The 18638-nt window shown below is 40.1% G+C and overlaps 2 protein-coding genes across 2 annotated transcripts; both read right to left on the bottom strand.

Moving 5' to 3' along the window:
- Positions 1–14221: 14221 nt before the first annotated feature.
- Positions 14222–14954, bottom strand: LOC117760522 (general transcription factor II-I repeat domain-containing protein 2B-like). Its single transcript, XM_034583626.1, is given in 2 exon segments — positions 14222–14717; positions 14719–14954. Coding segments are annotated over 2 exon segments (732 nt in total).
- A 1308-nt stretch (positions 14955–16262) lies between these two features.
- LOC117760775 lies at positions 16263–17135 on the bottom strand (the record flags this gene model as incomplete). The annotated part of the gene is made up of 1 exon (XM_034584081.1): positions 16263–17135. A coding segment is annotated over exon 1 (858 nt), but the record flags the coding sequence as incomplete, so codon positions are not given.
- Between the last annotated feature and the right edge of the window lie 1503 nt (positions 17136–18638).

Genomic DNA, 18638 nt, shown 5'->3' with positions numbered 1-18638 from the left:
ACGGATCTTTGACAATAAAAACTGTGTTAAACTATCATTATAGATAACGCTCTTATCAATGTATTACGGTAATAGCATTGGCTGTTATATTAGAGGTGTTACGGTTTCTCATACCTGTGTGTATGACGTGTATGTCGTTAAGTTCACTTGTATGCTGTGCAGAGAGATGGATGAATATAGCCGGTGCACATGTAAGGAATAAATACTTATAAAGAAGACGCTCCGCTTATACTTTCACGCCAAGTTATACCTGCGCAAGTCAGATAACTTAACAGGTTATGGGCCCAGGGTTGAAGATAAGCGAGCGTGAATAAGTTTAATGCGACGTATAACGCGAGAGCCAGCAAAAGAAGAAGCTAGAAGAAATTGACGGGAAGATAAGATGGCTAACCGAGCAACAGGAGTTCCAGCACCCCAGCTTTTATTCGACGGGTCTGAGGAGAAATTTGACCTTTGGGAAACGCGGTTCCTAAGCTGCTTACACATTCTGAAGTTAAAGGAGACTATCTTACGAGAACCAGATGAAGCGAGCGATGAAGACAGACGGAAGAATGCCGACTGCTATGCCGAGCTGGTAAGGCTAATAGACGATAAAAGCCTATCACTAATCAGACACGAGGCTGCTGATGATGGCAGGAAAGCCCTTCGTATACTTAAAGAACATTATTCAGGGAAGAGCAAACCACGGATTATAAATATGTACACATCATTAACCAAGCTTCATATGGCAGACAGCGAGACTGTTACTGACTATTTAATAAGAGCAGAAAACATCATTACAGCATTAAGAGAGGCAGGAGAAACCATGAGTGATGGACTGATCGTAGCCATGACGCTAAGCGGGCTACCAGACTCGTTCAAGCCGCTAGCCGTCCATGTGACGCAAAATGAAGATAGCGTTACGTTTGCAGACTTCAAAAGAAGACTACGAGTCTATGAGGAATCAGAGAAAATGAAAATGACAGAACCAACTACAGATAATGTGATGAAAACGTATACAAGACAGGGCGGAGGCCACAGCAAGCCACACAGTAACAGAAAAGAAGAAGATGCCAACATTACTTGCTACAAGTGTGGAATAAAGGGACACAAGGCGAGAAAGTGTTACAGAAAAGTGTGGTGCAATTACTGTAAGAACAATACGCATGCAGAATCACTTTGTAAGAGTGAGAATTTGTAAAACAGTTTATAAATTGAATTTATTTTGGTAAATTAAAATATAAAAAAAGTCAAATAAAAATAATCAGGGTAAATCTTTGTGGCACAGCACTTTGCAAATTGTTTCTTTTTTTCAAATTCAAAATCTTTAAACAGGCTCAGATTTAAGCAATAAACATTACTATGTTTAATTCCTCTATAGAATAATTGCTGAGCAATTTTCAATAAAGTCATTCTATGATCAATTCCTGCAGGAAGAATAATCACTAATATATCAATTTTGCCGTCTGTTGCTAATCATATTTGCACACGTTCTTACCATTGATAACTTCCACAGCCCAGCTTCCTCGTGTCCCATCAGGTATGACTCTGAATGTGAATGGTGCACTGTTGGGACTAACATCCTTATCATATCCAGTGACAAAAACAGTTTTTTCATTGGAACACAGACTGCTGTGTGTGGTGGTGAGTGTGGGACAATGGTCATTGGAGTCAATGACTTGAATTGCTATTGTTCCTGTTGCTGTCTTTGATGGCACGTCTGAGGATAACAATGACTTAGTTAGTCAAACAGCACACTGTCAGACCACACAGAGATAAAGATCCCTCTTCTGTAAAGATACAGTTAGGGTTGAATACCTACCTTAACTAGCTCCTCCTACTGTAACTTTATCCAAAAAACAAATTTTCATTATTCTGCCAATACTAAGTATGCTTTTCAGACTAATAAATGTAACATACCTAAGGATATTTTTTCTGTTACTGTTTTTTATTACACACTCAATTATCCTGACCTTTGTTTTTGTAACATGTCAAAATGTCTAAGCTCTTAGATTTTATTGAAGACTGGTAAAAGTGGCAGTAGGAGTAAGTTATTTCACCCCTGGGCTTCTTCTCATTCTATGGCTGACGTATCTTAAGTTTCAAAGTGGTTTGACAGTTTTCTATCATAGATCAGTGTGCATACATTAACCATTGCAACTACATTTATGAACTGCTCTCACATCTCATAAACATTTAGGTTTACTGAAATTGTTCTGAGTTCATACAGCATGTTTCTAGGTGTGCTTATAATCATAGCCACACCCTTGACCAAGATTTTTGTAAAGGCATAGACCAACAATCACTCTGGACATTGGGATTTCAAATCACTTTAGTATTTTTTTTTCTATGTTGGATGGATGATGCAACATGTATCTATTTGTGGAGAAACATCTGATAGATCTCTAGATATCCTATCTCTGTTAGGGGTACCCGGTCCCTTGCTGATTTAAAATCATATTTCAATTTGTCTTTGTGTGACACCTTGATCTATAATTTTATAAGTGCCTTCCACAAATGAAGACCAGTGCCACAAGTCCAAACTGCAGGATGAGTATAATATCTACGGGACCTGCTCAGTGTATAGAACACTGAAAAAATCAAGACAGCATCAATTCTCTCAAATTGTTATTGAAATTTTGAATTATAATAAAGTTCTGTTCAATATTGTTGATGAACTTACCAATCATCTTAAATCAATACCTGCTGACCTCCACTTTTCAGAAAATGTAATTAATTTGTCTCTTACAAATATCAAAGTCCCCCAGTAAGAAATAACATCATGGCTTACCTAAGTCAATTAAATTACTTTATTCAGTGCATTGTTGATATTAAAATATGGATGGCCATATATATTTTTTTACAGCCAAATGAGGATTAAACAGATATTATTTTTTAAAGCCTGAAGCATTTTAAGCACCAGTTTTACTCATTGTTAACTATTGGCAAAACCCTGTGAACAGGATTAGGAGTTGGAGTTTAATTAAGGCTTGAGGTTTAGTGGTAATACTCAGATTTTAGACTATGATCTTAATTTCCAGAAGCAAACATTTTATATTTCACAGACTGCCTTTAAGCATCTTTGAACTATGAAAAGCTGGTTCATGCATTTATTTTTCAGTAATGCTCTTTTTGCTGGACTGACAAAACATGCATTAAACAACCCAGAATACAAAATATTCAGTATGCAACAACTAGTTTTAACAGAAAACAAATGATGTGAGCACATCATTGCGGCTCTCTTACCTAGGAATATAACTCAGTTTATAAATCCAAAATGAGCTGCAGTCCTATACACTTGTCTGTGTTCCCTTTTAGATCAGTGACACAGCCACAACCCCATTAAATTATATAAATCAAAAATAAGCAGAAGGAGGATTCCACAAAAAAAACTATTAAAAATTAACACAACCTCTACAAAAACACAACAAAGCAAGATAATTAAATGTGGGCTTTTAAATGTACGACCATTGTCGTCAAAGGATGTTTTAGTAAATTAATTAATCTCAGATTACAATATTGTAATCAGTCTCTCACTGAGACCTGGCTTAATCCTGAAGAATATGTCAGCCCAAAACAATCTATTCCTCCATGACATTTAAATACACACATTCTCTGGCCAAGGAGGTGGAGTTGCAACTATTTTTGAATACAGTTTGTTAATAATTCCTAAACCTTAACTAAACTATTACTAATTTGAAAGCCTTGTTCTCAGTCTGCCACACCCATCCATGAGTTTTTATCAAGCCTAGTCCTAAAAACACATAGTTATTATTGTCGGTGACTTTAATATTCATGTTGATAATAAAAATGATAGCCTTAGTGTTGCATTTATTTCAATATTAGACTCAATTAGTTTCAGTCAGTGTGTACACCAACCCATTGTTGTAACCATACACTTGACCTTGTGCTATCATATGGAATCAAGAAAAGTGCCCATAGATGCACTGTATGAATGCATGTTTGTATGGGTGAAGGGCAAAATTGTACTGTAAAGCGTTTTGAGTGGTCATCAAGACAAGAAAAGCGCTGTATAAATACAGACCATTTAACATTACATATATAGTCGTCAGGTTCTGCTGGACATTGATAGAGATAGTGAAAACAACTCAGCACCACCTACAGCTCATCAGAAACTTTGCAGCCTCTGTCTTCTCCGCTGGACGCCAACATCACCTAACCTAACCAGACTACTGTCCCCGACTGGGTGAGGAGACGCTGCAAGCGATCTGAGAGAAAGTGGAAACAGGGGAAGCACGGACCGGTAATTCCGACCATCCTGCTTGCTAAGATTGTCGTGGGACACATGACACATGGAGCTTATCTTTCCTTATCCCTCTTTATCACATTAATGTCTCATCAATACATGCTACTGACTTGACCTCTTCCCTGGAGTCCTTGTACTTTATCGTTTGCAGATCCAGGATCGCTTCTGTGGTCATGCTGTCCTGGCTCCTAGATGGTGGAACGAGCTCCCCATTGACATCAGGACAGCAGAAAGTCTACACATCTTCCGCCGCACTTTGTAGTTTGGCTTTCTTGAAGAAAATTGTACTTTCTTGATTCTTGTTGTTCTGGGTTTGTACTCTCATGGTTGAATGCACTTATTGTAAGTGTCCTTGGATAAAAGCGTCAGCTAAATGAAATGTAATGTAAAAGTACTTCACATTGATTTAAAATTTATGATCTATGTCTTTGGTAAATTACTGTATGGATCATACCATTAAGAACCCTTAGGTAATTAGGTAAAGGTCATTATGGACTCACTATCTTCTTGTAAAAGTAGACTAATCTACTATCTTTTGATCAGCTTATGGTTAGTGAATACCCCTATATTTTATTTATTGCATGATCAATATGCTGAATCAATTTGTTTTGTCATTTTCATTTTTATTAATTCAATATTTTCATCGATCACCATTTTTTACAGTACTGTTGCTTGTCTTAGTTGTTTTATTATTATTGTATTGTTTTTTTAGAGAAATACATTTATTATACATTTTCATTATAGGCATGCCTACATTTCAGCCATGCAGGAGCCTCAAATAGGTAGGAATAGGCAGAAACTTGCTGACAGCAGAGATTGTGAAAAGTTGCAAGACATCCCTCAGTAATAGTAAACATACGTGCCAATGTGACAAAATCTCCTAGATGTGTTGCTAGGATACGGATGTGAGGTCACATTTGATTTGAGTTTTAACTTTTGCCACCCATTGTAATTAGTTCTTCCTTGGGTCCAGGTAAATATTGGTGTCAGATGTATTGAAAAAGGCACTAACACTAAAGGAACAAGACTTGGAAAATCGTGTTCAAGAGGCCAAATATATGTTTTCTGGCACCACCATGGTAATGACCTTTGACCTTTAATTTATGAGTGGGGCACTTCAGATGACACGTTTATCAAGCAAAAAAGAGTTTTTACTTTGATCTTTGACCACCAAGTTTAATCAGATCATCCAGAATCCAAATTAATATTTGTATCAGATGTAATGAAAGTCTTTATGAGTGTTCCTGGAATATCATATTCAAAAAAACATTAGGTCACCGTAACCTTGACCTTTGATCACCAAATTCTATTAAGTTCTATTTGGAGTCCAAGTGAATGTTTGTAACAAATTTTAATGGATTGGCTGAAGGTGTTCCTGAGATATTGTATCAGCTCATTCATGAGCCCCACATTTCCCCAATGAATTCTTGAGATATGATCACGAGAATGGGACGTACTAACAGACAACCGGAAAACATAATGCTTCCGGTCACTGGCTGTTGCTTATGTGGAGGCATTTTAAATCTCTTAACGGACTGGCACCGTCTTACTTATCCGAACTTCTCATGCACACTCCAGTTAGGGAACTGAGATCAGCCACTCAACTGCTCCTTGACAAACCTCAGACAAGGCTAGTAATCAGAGGTGATCGCGCCTTCGCAGTAGCCGCCCCAAACCTGTGGAACAACCTACCACTTCACATCAGATCTGCCCCGTCTTTAACAAACTTTAAATCGCTACTAAAAACACACCTGTTCTCCCAAGCTTTCTGCTCGAGTTGAGTACGTTTCATCGCAGCAGATTTTATTTATCTTATCATATATCTTTTATTTTATTTTATTTATTGATTTTATTTTACATTAATAATTATATTTTATTTGTATTACTTGCACTATAATGTATTACCTTATAATGTACAACCAAGTTATTTTTAAATGTGCTATATAAATAAAATTGACATTGACATTGACATAAAAGCTAAAAGTATTACCTTTGGTAATTGCCAGAATCTTGGCAATGTAGGTGCCATTCTCCAAGAATGGCGACTCTCTGTCTGGTACCTTGTTGAGTTTCATCGCAGCTGTCTGGATCGTAGGCTTTAGCATAACTAAACAACCCCAACAAATATGTCAGTAAAGAAACAATAAACAACAAGAATAGTTACAGTAAGCAGTGGTAAATTGTTTAATCAAAAGTAGTGATTTGTTTAATGTAAAATGTAAAAATTTTGGTAAATGTGCTTAATCAATGTCTTGCTATAGAGTTATATGAGAAGATCATTTGCAGTATCATGTCTAAATGAGTATATAAAGACAAAAAATGATTGGCCAAACTCAACATAAACTCTGGAAGCAGATAAAAATGGTTAGTATAGACCAGACATGGGCAAAGTACGGCCCCCGGTTGGGCTTTTTAATCCGGCCCGCCGAACTTGTCCAAATATTATTAAATTAAATTAAATTTTACCTTTCAATCAATCAATCAATCAAATTTTATTTGTATAGCCCATATTCACAAATCACAATTTGTCTCATAGGGCTTTAACATGGTGTGACATCCTCTGCCCTTAACCCTCAACAAGAGTAAGGAAAAACTACTTAAAAACCCTTTTAACAGGGAAAAAAGAACGTAGAAACCTCAGAGAGAGCCACATGTGAGGGATCCCTCTCCCAGGACGGACAGAAGTGCAATGGATGTCAAGTGTAAAGGAGAACATCAAGATAAAGGTTTTAGTAGCATTGATTAGGGTAAACATTTTGAAGTATAACTGAAGGTCAGTGAATTGGTGGATTAATGTCATTAATGGTCAAGTGTCTGAGGAGAAATACTATGTATCGAGCAGTCCTGCTGCAATCATAGTCCATGGTCAGCAGCCAGCAAGATCATGATCCACCATCAAGATCGGATGCCACTATAGTCCACAGTTATTGTCCACTGCCGCCATTAGGATCCATCATCAGCTGCCACCTCTTTCTCCTGTAATGCCCCCATTTCCTCATTAGATGGCGCACTTTGACCGGGAGTGTGGTGTATAGCAGCGGTCCCCAACCTTTTTTGCGCCACGGACCGGTTGGATGTCAGACAATATTTTCACGGACCGGCCTTTAAGGTGTGGCTACGGAGCCTCACCTTGCCTTTTCCCCATCGCAAAAAAACTTCCCAGAGACGTTTGTTTTTTGCTCATTTTTGCTACCGTGTGGGTTTGTGTTTAGCGAAAAAGTCACGTAACCGAGACAAGCGTCTTGGCATGCGTAAAGCATGAGTCATAACGGAGAGGATCCGGTCATTTTTCAAAATAAAACACAGTTCAGAATCAGATAATAAATAAAACAGAAATAATGTAAGTTGTTTATTCTTTCTGTGCGGCCTGGTACCAAATGACCCACAGCCCGGTACTGGTCCGCGGCCCGGGGGTTGGGGACCCCTGGTATATAGGGCTCGAAAGGGCACATGATCTCGCAATGCATTGTGGGCCGTCAGCGCCATTTTCAGGGTTTGTTTACATTGCTGAGTTAGATAGGGTGCTCCCTTCACTTTTTCGCTTTGCCCGAAAAATTATCAATATCATTTATATTAGTTCACACAAACACTCCATCCATCTGTTCCTGGCCCGGCCCCTCTGTCAAATTTTAGAACCCATTGTGGCCCGCGAGTCAAAAAGTTTGCCCACCCCTGGTATAGACCCATCAACACATCCAAGGCTCACTGATAAAAACAATGTTGCTGTTTCCTGCCCTTTTAGTATTTATCCTAACTCCATAACTCAAGAAAGTAAAAAATACCTTTAGTTATGGCAGAATCTATGAGACAAATTGGGATTTGTGAATGAGGGCAATACAAATAAAATTTGATTGATCGATTCTAACTATTTAAAGGGATAATAAAAAAAAAAAGAAGAAAATTCACTCATTATCTACTCACCACTATGCCGATGGAAGGGTGGGTGAAGTTTTTGAATCAACAAAACACTTTAGGAGTTTCAGGGGTAAACAGCATTGCAGCCAAATCCTGACGAAATGGCATCATTTACACCATGTTTTAAGCCTAAATGTCCTCTAATATCCTCCTTGGAGCGACGTTCACATTCGCATGCACACACCGGAAACACCACACACACACTGCACACGAGCTCTCACCCAATGGCACGAACAGGGTGCGCATTAGCATCACTACTTCCACTAGCATCGCCACTTCTGGTAGCAGACTTTTAGGCTTAAAACACAGTGTAAATGAAGCCCTTTCAAGTTTAATTTGAATGTCAGGTCCTCCAGACCCTTGGATAACACCACACAAGCAGTATGGAGGCATTATATGTTTTTTTTTCTTTAGTTTTTTTACGCTTGAAAGAGTCGTCAGTTACTTTAAGTGTATTGGATTTGGCTGCAACACTGTTTACCCCTGACACTCCAAAAGATTTTTGTAGACTCATAAACTTCACCCACCCCTCCATCGACATAGTGTTGAGTAGATAATGAGTGAATTTTTTATTTTTCGTGTATTCGTGTCCAAATAATTACTAGGTTAGGAGTTTTGGTATTGAGTGAAATGTCTTTAAAACTATTGGATCAGGATGATCAGATCGTCATTTCAATATGTCCAGTCAACTTCATGAGTTAATTCCTGCAAAATGATTTACAATCTTTTCAGCCTTAGCTGCTAGGTTGGCTGTAAAATCTCCTTGTTTAATGTACCTGTAGCTTGTGCAGTTTAACTAACCTTACATCTTCAGCTGGTATTCCTGTGTCTGGATCAAAAGCAGCAAACACTGTGATCACACCGTCCTCAGGACCTTCTTTTTGATCTTCTGATACAGGAACAGTCTTAGTATCAGGTATGAATACTTGACCCTCTGGCACATTATTCACTGCTATCTTAATGGGATAAGTTTTTGTTGGTGCATGTGGCTTTGTCCCTGGTCCTGGTTTGACACCCGGCTTATGTCCACCTACTCCAGGCCAAAGTCCAGGGGCAAGACCTGCCCCAGAATTAGGTCCTATGTCCCCACCCCCCTCCACTTCAGTGTTTGCTTCCACCTCTTCTTCTACTTTCAACTCTACCACTGCACTCACACCAGCTTCAACTCCAGTGCCAGCACCAGCACCAGGAGCCAGAGGACTTCCCTTTCTAGCCCGAACATCCACATCCATCCGAATAGCACCACCTTCCACAAAAGGAGCTATGTTCTCAATGAGTAGGCCAAGATCAAGATTTTGGACTTCTTCAAAATCCACAGGCTATTGGTTCAGGTCCAGGTCATGGTAAAGGTTTAAAGACAAGACAGCAAGAAATAAGAAGTTGCAATAGAGCCTACCCCAAAACTAGTTTTAGTAATGACAATAAAAAATGTAAATTACCAAAATATATTAATTGACGAATTAATGTAATTGTGCGAGTCTAAATACCTTGATCAGCCTAAGGATGCCCTCATTCGTTTCTTTGTCTGTCTCAATGGAGAAGAGATTATCTTCATTTCCTTTTGCAAATGTAAAGACAGTGACCCAGTTGTCTGTGTTTTCAAGGTCTTTATCCAGAGCTTTGATTCTCATCACAACGACATCACAAACATTTTCATCCACTGAACCAAAGTACTGTGAATAGAACATGGTTATGCTCCAAATATAAAAATGCAAAAATAGAAACACATAAAAACTCTACACAATTCTACACAATTTACGAAGCGGCACAGATGCTGCTCATCAATGATAGGGTGAGTTATAGGCTAGGTTTAAATAAGCAATTTATTTTACAAATGTATCTTCAGCATAAGCATCACAGTTAGACAGATATGGTAACATTTGAGTTAATACTGTATTGTTGAGAATAACAGAGCATTGTGTTGCGTTGTCTGTTTGGTAGTGTTGAAATAGCAATGTCGTTTGTCATGTTTAGCATAATACACTGCAAAAAATAAATGAAGGGAACACTTAATCGTCACAGTAAGTCTGTTAAACTTCAGGGATATCAATCTGTCCGTTTAGGAAGCACAAGTGATTGTGAATCATTTCAGCTGGTTTGGTGCAAATGAAAGTGACAACAGGTGGAGAGGCAAAAGCAAGACAACCCCCAAAAAGGGAATGGTTTTACATGTGGTGGCCAAAGACAATTGCCCTGACTGCTTCTTCTCTAGTTTAGTGTTCCGCTAGTGTCTTTGTCACTACTGGTAGCATAAGGCAGTATCTGCAGCCCAATCAGGATGAACACGTACTCCAGCTCCTAAAGGATGGCACATCCATAAGTGCGGTCGCAAGAAGGTTTTCTGTGTCTTCCAGCACAGTCTCAAAAGCATGGACGAGATACCAGGAGACCGGCTGTTGCACAAGGAGAGCTGGACAGGGCCATAGAAGGGCATCAACCCAGCAGCTGCACTCAAAAAAAATTATTTTTGGATTTACTTAAAATAGTTATGTCAAGTGGTTCCACACAACTGTGTTAAGTAACTGCTAAGGTACATTATTTTGTAATATGGACTAAATGAAATCAAATACATTATACACAAGGGAATTGAGTATATTAAATTGAACTCGATTAGTTAATTTTTATGTAATATTCTTTCATTGAACCTACTTAATACTGTTATGTTCAACTAATTAAAGTTACACAAGTAAATTGAGTACATTCAATTTAACTATATTAGTTAACTTTTATGTAATATTCTTTCATTGAACCTACTTAATATTGTTATGTTAAAAGTATGTTAAAAAGTCATCTCACACACACACTGTCGTCACAACAAAACTGCATTTATTTTGCCGCAAATTGCAGTTTGGGAACTTTAGTCACCTCTCAGGAACTATCCCATTTAGTGTTTAACAGTAAAACCCAGCAAGTACAGCAAAACCTGATGAATACAAAATATTGCACAGAACATATTTAAAAAATATTTACTTACATACTTTCAAATGAAAAGCTTAAGTGCATAGAACAGAACATAGACATCGCACAGAATCAAGCAACTTGACAGAGAATACGAACAGTTGAACAGTCAATAAAACATCTTCTCCCCATGGCTCAAAGATCTCTCACCTCATTCATAAAGTTTATTCTTAAGTACCTGGACCTTGTTTGAAAGGCGGTGGGTATCAATTCCCATCAGGACTTTTTGAAGAAATTCAAACGTGTTCTTGAGTTCAGGCGGGTAGCTCAAGTTCATGTTATAGATGACCCCTAACAGCAGAGCAGTGGCACTGGCAGCATCTCCAATGTCCTGGAGCACAGCGACATCCTCAACTATGATCCCTACATCTTCTGGTGGATCGGAGGCATCTGCACCCTCATGTTTGATGACGTAGATCCCGATGGCAGTCCCATCCATTGGTCTCTGGGCATCCTCAAAGTTCACATCCTAAATCACAGACCAAAAAGAGACATTTTATTGAACATAAGAAGACCTGTGTTGAACAGGTAAATCTATTCTTTCTTCCTTTACTCCCACCATTAGCTTGTGTATTTTATGGGGAACAGATTTAGGTCAAAATATCCCTGCTAACCAAAGCTTAAAAGTTATCATCTCTTTTAATCTCTATCAGTAAATGATATGCAATGTATATAATTATGTGATCCATTCTGCCATATTATTGCTACTAGGACTTGTATCATTGCCACCACCGTTCCTCTTTAACATACTAATTCTACACTGTTAATGGGACATTTTCTTACACTTACCAGATATTCCTTTATGAGCTTCTCTGGGTCTTCATTGAAATACACAGCAAGTGATTTAAGGTTGCAAGCCCTCCTTGTAGCAATGGTGTCATTCTGTAAAAGAAGGAAATGTCACTGTACAACACTTCACTGTCATGTAAGAGAAGAAAGTAAGAATTAAGCCCCCCATACATTGGAGCATAGGTTTTCAAAGTGGGAGGCCTCCCCAGGGAGAGTTTTAGTGGAGGCTTAGTGAATGTAAGTGAAAAAGATATTACATTTATTAATTATATTAGTTATCAAAACGAGACCACATAGAATAGGCCAAATTTGTGTGACTTGGTTAAAGAGAGTAGATTTGGGCCAGTTTAAATGTTTCTAACTGGTTGGTTTTTTGAAAAAACTTCACCGGACATAATACTGAATTTTATAACTAGGTGTACATTTGACTCAGCAGCCACTCCAGCCCACGATCCACTACCAGTTCATCGCAGATCCTGGTTACGACTAGACAGAAGTGCTTCGGTGCAACTAATTCCGGGATCAGACTATGCAAATTCAGTCTGTTTTGACGCAATTTCATCATGGCTGACCCATTTTCAGTATCATGCCCGATTATGAATATCGAAACCAATAAACATGCATCTTTGCCCCTTGTAGTTTGACATAATCCAAAGACAGCGATAAGATGTCTGGGATGCCCCACAACATCCCAATGGAAAGAATGGCATGCTAGACTCTATCGTCTGAGAAGTCCTTTTTCTCCAATCAAGACAGTCAAAAGCAGATTAATTGATGCAAGATTTGGCACATGCACTAGCAATATTAAACATTTTCAATTTTTCCCCCCAATTGTCATAATGAGAAAAAAACAGCATTAAGACATCTCCAACTGAGTTTTGTAGTTTCCATTAACTGTGGTGACAGGAGCGCAGAGATTATGGAGTGATTTTATCCTGACTCAGACATTCGTCAAAAACTGTAATATCTTTTCAGATGTTGTCTCGAGTGTAAAATCAGCAAGACTGAAACACTCCACAAAACTAATCACAAACCTCGTCAATGACAGCCATGATCTCTGCGATGTTGCGTCCTGCTGCACCTCCCTTCTTACGGCAAACTCTGGACAGCTTGGTGGAGTGGTGGTCAAGTTCTGACATAAACTTGGACATTAGTGGGATGGTGGTAATACGTGTGAATTCTGCGCATATCTGGAAAGAAGAGTTGGGGAGGGGAGACAGAAAACAACTTTTAGCAATTTGGCAATACAGAAATAATAAAAAGCTGCATAAAGAAAATTTGTATCTTCAGTAGGGCTCCAATAATGGAAATATCAATTTTTTACATTCCAAATTCTGATACAATATTTTTACAATAATAATTATTTGTGAGTCGTGTTAAGAGTTGGACACTTAATTCTGACTTACCTCACGTTCGGTAAAAAGAGCTGGCCATCTGATAATTCGCCATTTTGTACTTTAAACTGATCTTCCAACCATAGAATCCTGTGACAGAACCTTGCTCCTTTAGGCATGCATGCTTTTTAATCAAAGCGTCTGCTACATTATCGAACTCTGCACTTGAAGGGTAAGCTTTGTACTTAATTATTTCTGAAGCCAATGACTCTAAAATGGCAGACTTGAGTTTTGGGCTTGGGTTCAGGAAGGTGCCATTTTTCCAATATTCCTAATTGGCCTTCCCCAGTTGCAGCTCCACCTCATAAGAAAACTGTGGTATAGAAACCTATTGAGTCTAGTATTGAAATAAATGCTACGCTAAGGCTATCATTATTATTGTCAACATGAATATTAAAGTCACCAACAATAATAATTTTATCGGTCTTTAGGACTAGGTTTGATAAAAACTCAGGGAATTCCATTAAAAATTCAGAATAAGCCCCAGGAGCACGTAAACTACAGCAAGTATGATTGGCTGTTTCTTGGATTGGTGTGGAAGACTAAGAACAAGACATTCAAATGAGTTGTAGCTTAGTTTAGGTTTAGGATTAATTAATAGACTGGAGTTAAAAATAGCAGCAACTCCACCTCCTTGGCCGAATTCTCTGGGAACGTGTGAATTTACATGACTGGGGGGAGTAGATTCATTTAGACCAGGGGTGGGCAATTATTTTTTCCATGGGGCCACATAGTGGCAACATCTTCTGAGCATGTCTCCTTATGTTTGGGAAGTTGGAAAGAGTAAAAATCCAGCAGTGATCCTGACTTAAAATGCTCTGCGAGTACCGCATCAGACTGCAGGTCAATGAGTTCCAGCTGAACATCACTGGGTGCATTATCCACACTACAGGTAAAGGGAGAGGAAATCATGTGCATTTCATCCTCGATCATCCTCGATCAGATCTTCAAATCGCCTTGAAAACTCACCATGCAGTGCTCCTAGCATGGATGAGTACCTGCAAAGGTGATCAGCTGATGGTGTGACTTCTTTCAGGGTTTGCATGTGAGTGAGATTGTTGCTCTCCAGTTGGCTTGAAAATAACTGCAACTTTCTCATGAAAGCCTTCACCAGGCTGTGCATTTCATGAACAAATAGGCCCTTGCCTTGCAGTTTGGTGTTCAGTTCATTCATCAGTGCAGTCACATCAACAGCAAATGCAAAATCTGCCATCCAGTCCTCATCTGAGAGCTCTGGGATGTCCTTGCCTTTCTTTTTGCAGAACTCTCGAATCTCTGCTTTCAGCTCCCATACTCTTTTTAGCATTTTGCCCAGGCTGAGCCATCTGACAGCTGTGTGGTAGCCTATGTCACCATGTTCAGTCTCATGCTCCTCCAAAAGTGAAACAAACTGTCTATGGTTCAATGCTCGTGCTGATGAAGTTAACTATTTTAGTGACAACATCAATAACATGGTTCATTTTTAGCACTGACTTGCACAACACATGCTGATGTATTATACAATGCAAAAATACCAATTTCTGATCTGGGTCGATTTCAGTCACTTTATCTTGCATACGTTTCAAAAGTCCGACATTTTTGCCGGTCAGACTTGGACAGCCGTCCGTTGTGACACCTGCCAGTCTGTCCCATTTCAGACCCAGCGTGTTCATGCATGCATCTACCTCCGTGAATAGATCGCTCCCTGTCGTTGTCCCTTTCATTGACCGCAGTGCTGCCAGCTCCTCCGTAATCTTGAAGTCCTTTATCCCACGGACGAATACGAGTAACTGGGCTGTGTCACGGACATCGCAGCTCTCGTCCAAAGCCAAGGAGAAAAAGTCAAAACTTGCCACTTCACGTTGCAGCTGAAGCTCCAGATTCCCTGCAATGTCCTCGATCCTTCTCGTCACGGTTCGCCTGGATAGCGGGACTTGCTCAAACGCTTCTTTTTTTTCAGGGCATATTAGTGCTGCAGAGTCCACCAAGCACTCTTTGACAAACTCCCCCTCCGAGAATGGCTTACTGTTTTAGCGATTTTGTGGGATATCACAAAGCTGGTCTTGGTTGCTGCATCCCTGGATGTGTGAAGCTTGGTAAAAAAGCCTTGCTGCTTTTGTAGCTTAGCTAGCAAAGCTTCCGATGTCCCTGCCTTTTCAGCCTCAGTCAAGCTTTTGTATTTCTCCGCGTGCTTCGTCTCGTAATGCCGACTCAAATTGAAATCCTTAAACACCGCGCGATCTGCTCTCCGCAAACTAAACACACGGCTTTACCTCCGACTTCAGTAAAAAAATACTTAGCAGTCCATTTTTTGTTGAAAACCCTGCATTCGGTGTCTACCTTTCTTTTTTTAGCATGAGCAAACATTTTTGAGGGCTAAAGTCGTCGTGTGAGTTGTGACTGCTCGTACACTTGATTCAATCATGCGCACGTATTTGATTTACGTTTTGCGTCATTACGTGAATAAAACACTTCAAAATAAAAGCACTGCAGCTTTAGTCCATGCATGAGGTAAAATTAGAAAAAAATGTTTACTTTGTAATTTCCAATCAACCTCACACGGGCCGGTCACGGACAGCCCGCGGGCCGTACAATGCCCACCCCTGATTTAGACTGACATATTCATCGAGATGCAGCCAGGTCTCAGTGAGGGACAATAAATCTATTTTATGATCTGAGACTAGTTCATTAACTAAAATAGCCTTTGATGATAATGATCTTATGTTTAACAGACCACATTTAAAAGTCTTTGTTTCCTGAGTTGTTGCAGAGGTTGTGTTAATTTGTATTAGATTTTTGTGTGGAATTCTCCCTCTGTTATTGTTTGATTTAAATAATGTAATGGGACGGTGGACAGACACAATCTCTATGGGTTTGTGGTTGTGCGACTGATCCAGAGGGAGCGCAGAGAAGTGTGTAGCACTGCAGCTCTGCTTCCTGGTCCCAACTCTGGGTTGTCATTTAATAGACTGGGTAATATTCCTAGATAAGAGAGATGCCCCATCCCAAGTGGGATGAACGCCGTCTCTCCTAACAAGACCAGGTTTCCTCCAAAAAGTTTGCCAATTATCTACAATGCCCACACCATTTACAGGACACCACCTTGACAGCCAGCGGTTAAAAGGCAACATGCGGCTAAACATGTCATCACCTGTTGTGTTAGGGGGAGGTCCAGAGAAAATTACTGTGTCCGACATCGTTTTTGCAAAAGCACACACCGACTCCACATCAACTTTAGTGACCTCCGACATGCGAAGCCGGGAGTCGTTGCTGCCGGCGTGAATTATGATCTTACTGTATTTACGTTTAGTTTTAGCCAGCAGCTTCAGTTTGGATTCGATGTCGCCGGCTCTGGTCCCTGGAATGCAATTGACTATGGTCACTGGTGTCGCTAACCTCACGTTTCTCAGAACCGAGTCGCCAATGACCAGAGTTTGCTTCTCAACGGGTGCGTTGCTGAGTGGAGAGAATCTATTTGAAACGTGAGCTGGTGGGTCTTTAATCGTGGGCTTTTTAAGGGTAGCACTATGCCCCCTCCGGACAGTCACCCAGCCGCCCTGGGCTCCCGGCTGCACGGGACAAGTCGAGGGACTGCTAGCTGAGGCTAAGCTACGTGCTAAGATAGGTGGCTCCGCAGCGGCTAGCGGGGGCTGGCTAACTACAGCTAACGGAGGTTCTAAGCTGCGGAGCCGAGCTTCTAAGTCGCTAAGCCTCGCCTCCATCGCTACCAATACACTACATTTATTACCACTACTGTTAAAGGAGGCGGAGGAGTAAGTAAACATGAGACACTCGGAGCAGGAGAGAGCAGTGGAGCAAGAGGGAGGGAGAGAAGCCATCGCTGCTATATTAGCCTGTTAGAGTACGAGGGTGAGCTCAAACAGAAGAATCCGGTGACACGCAGATGGAAAGACACAGAATCGCTTAAAGCACCAAAGAGTAGGGGTTGGTATGTGTGGATTTTTAACTATAGACCGGCGATTTTAGCCGTAGTAATATAGATAAATAGCTGTGTTAGCAGAGGAGCTAGTTCAGAGAGAGCGACCACCACCAGCGGCAGGAAAACAGGAATTGAATTGAATCTTTGTGAATTTCTGAGTCTGATGTCCAGTATGGTGTTTTGTATCTACTGTTATGATCATTGTATGATCAAAAGGGTGGAGTGTAATGGAAAATTATACCATTATACCACACTATATATTATCTCTGGGTATGCATACTATTTCTGCTTGTGTAACTGCCAAGATGACATCAGAGCCACAAATCTGAGACTGTGCTCGTCTCCCCCCACCAAGACCTCGAAGAGGCCTTCCGCCTGTGTCTGTGTCTAGGACCTCAAAGAGGCCTTTAGCCTATGTCTTATCTCCTGGGATTTTACTTTTCTCTCAGTTCACACACCCACACCTATTTCACCTCTTCACACACACATTTTCACCTCTTTACTAAATCTGCATAAAAGCACATGCCTACGAATGTTTCTTTGTCATTCCCTCTGCAGAATGCTCTTCACATGCTGTGTGATTATCTGACCTTCCTTGCAAGGAATAAAGTATACTTAAAAGTAGGGATGCACCGATATGGAAATTCTTGGCCGATACCGATATTTAAAACAACAATCTAGCCGATAGCCGATACCGATATTTGTTTATTACTTGCATGTGGCCTTCTTGGTGTGTAACGCCGGGTTTACACCGGCCGCTACCGATATACGGCCGATACATCGGTGCACCACTACTTAAAAGACTATTATTCTCAGATCTCTTTATTCCAGAAGTCTCACAAGGTCTCTTTACCACGGTTAATGCAGTGAGTGCAACAGAGAGGACAGTGCCCCATAAAAGAATTACTCCACACCACCAGTGGGACTGGTGGGGGAAAGGGCAGAGGTAACCACATTTACTTGGTTACGAGTTTATGTACTTCGGTAGTTTTTTTAATGAATTGTTCCCCTGAAAGTAGTTGTTTTGCAGAATACTTTTTACTTTTTACTCAATTACATTCAAGATGAAAAAAAAACGGTATAATCCGTTACATAGGGCCACATACTTATCGCTACCTTTACATGTCTATAATTTAATCATTTTTACATTCAGCTGAGAGGACACAGAGTGTTTTTTCAACAGTGAGAGCTAAATAGCCTTAGCACCACAGATGGAATGGAGGTGTGCCCCTACCCACTGTACCACGACCCCTCATTACTTCCCTCCAACAGATGAACGAAAATGAAACACCTGTGTCTCCTTTGGAGGCAGTTGCCCATTCCTGACCCTACATCCAGGCTTTGTTTGCCTTCCAAATGACGAGGAACGGCAGTCATATTACTATTACTATGGCACTGTTTACTTTGTCAGCCCAAA

This window comes from Hippoglossus hippoglossus, chromosome 4 (assembly GCF_009819705.1).
Source record: "Hippoglossus hippoglossus isolate fHipHip1 chromosome 4, fHipHip1.pri, whole genome shotgun sequence".
Lineage (NCBI taxonomy): Eukaryota > Metazoa > Chordata > Actinopteri > Pleuronectiformes > Pleuronectidae > Hippoglossus > Hippoglossus hippoglossus.
This window is presented reverse-complemented; position numbering and strand designations above follow the sequence as displayed.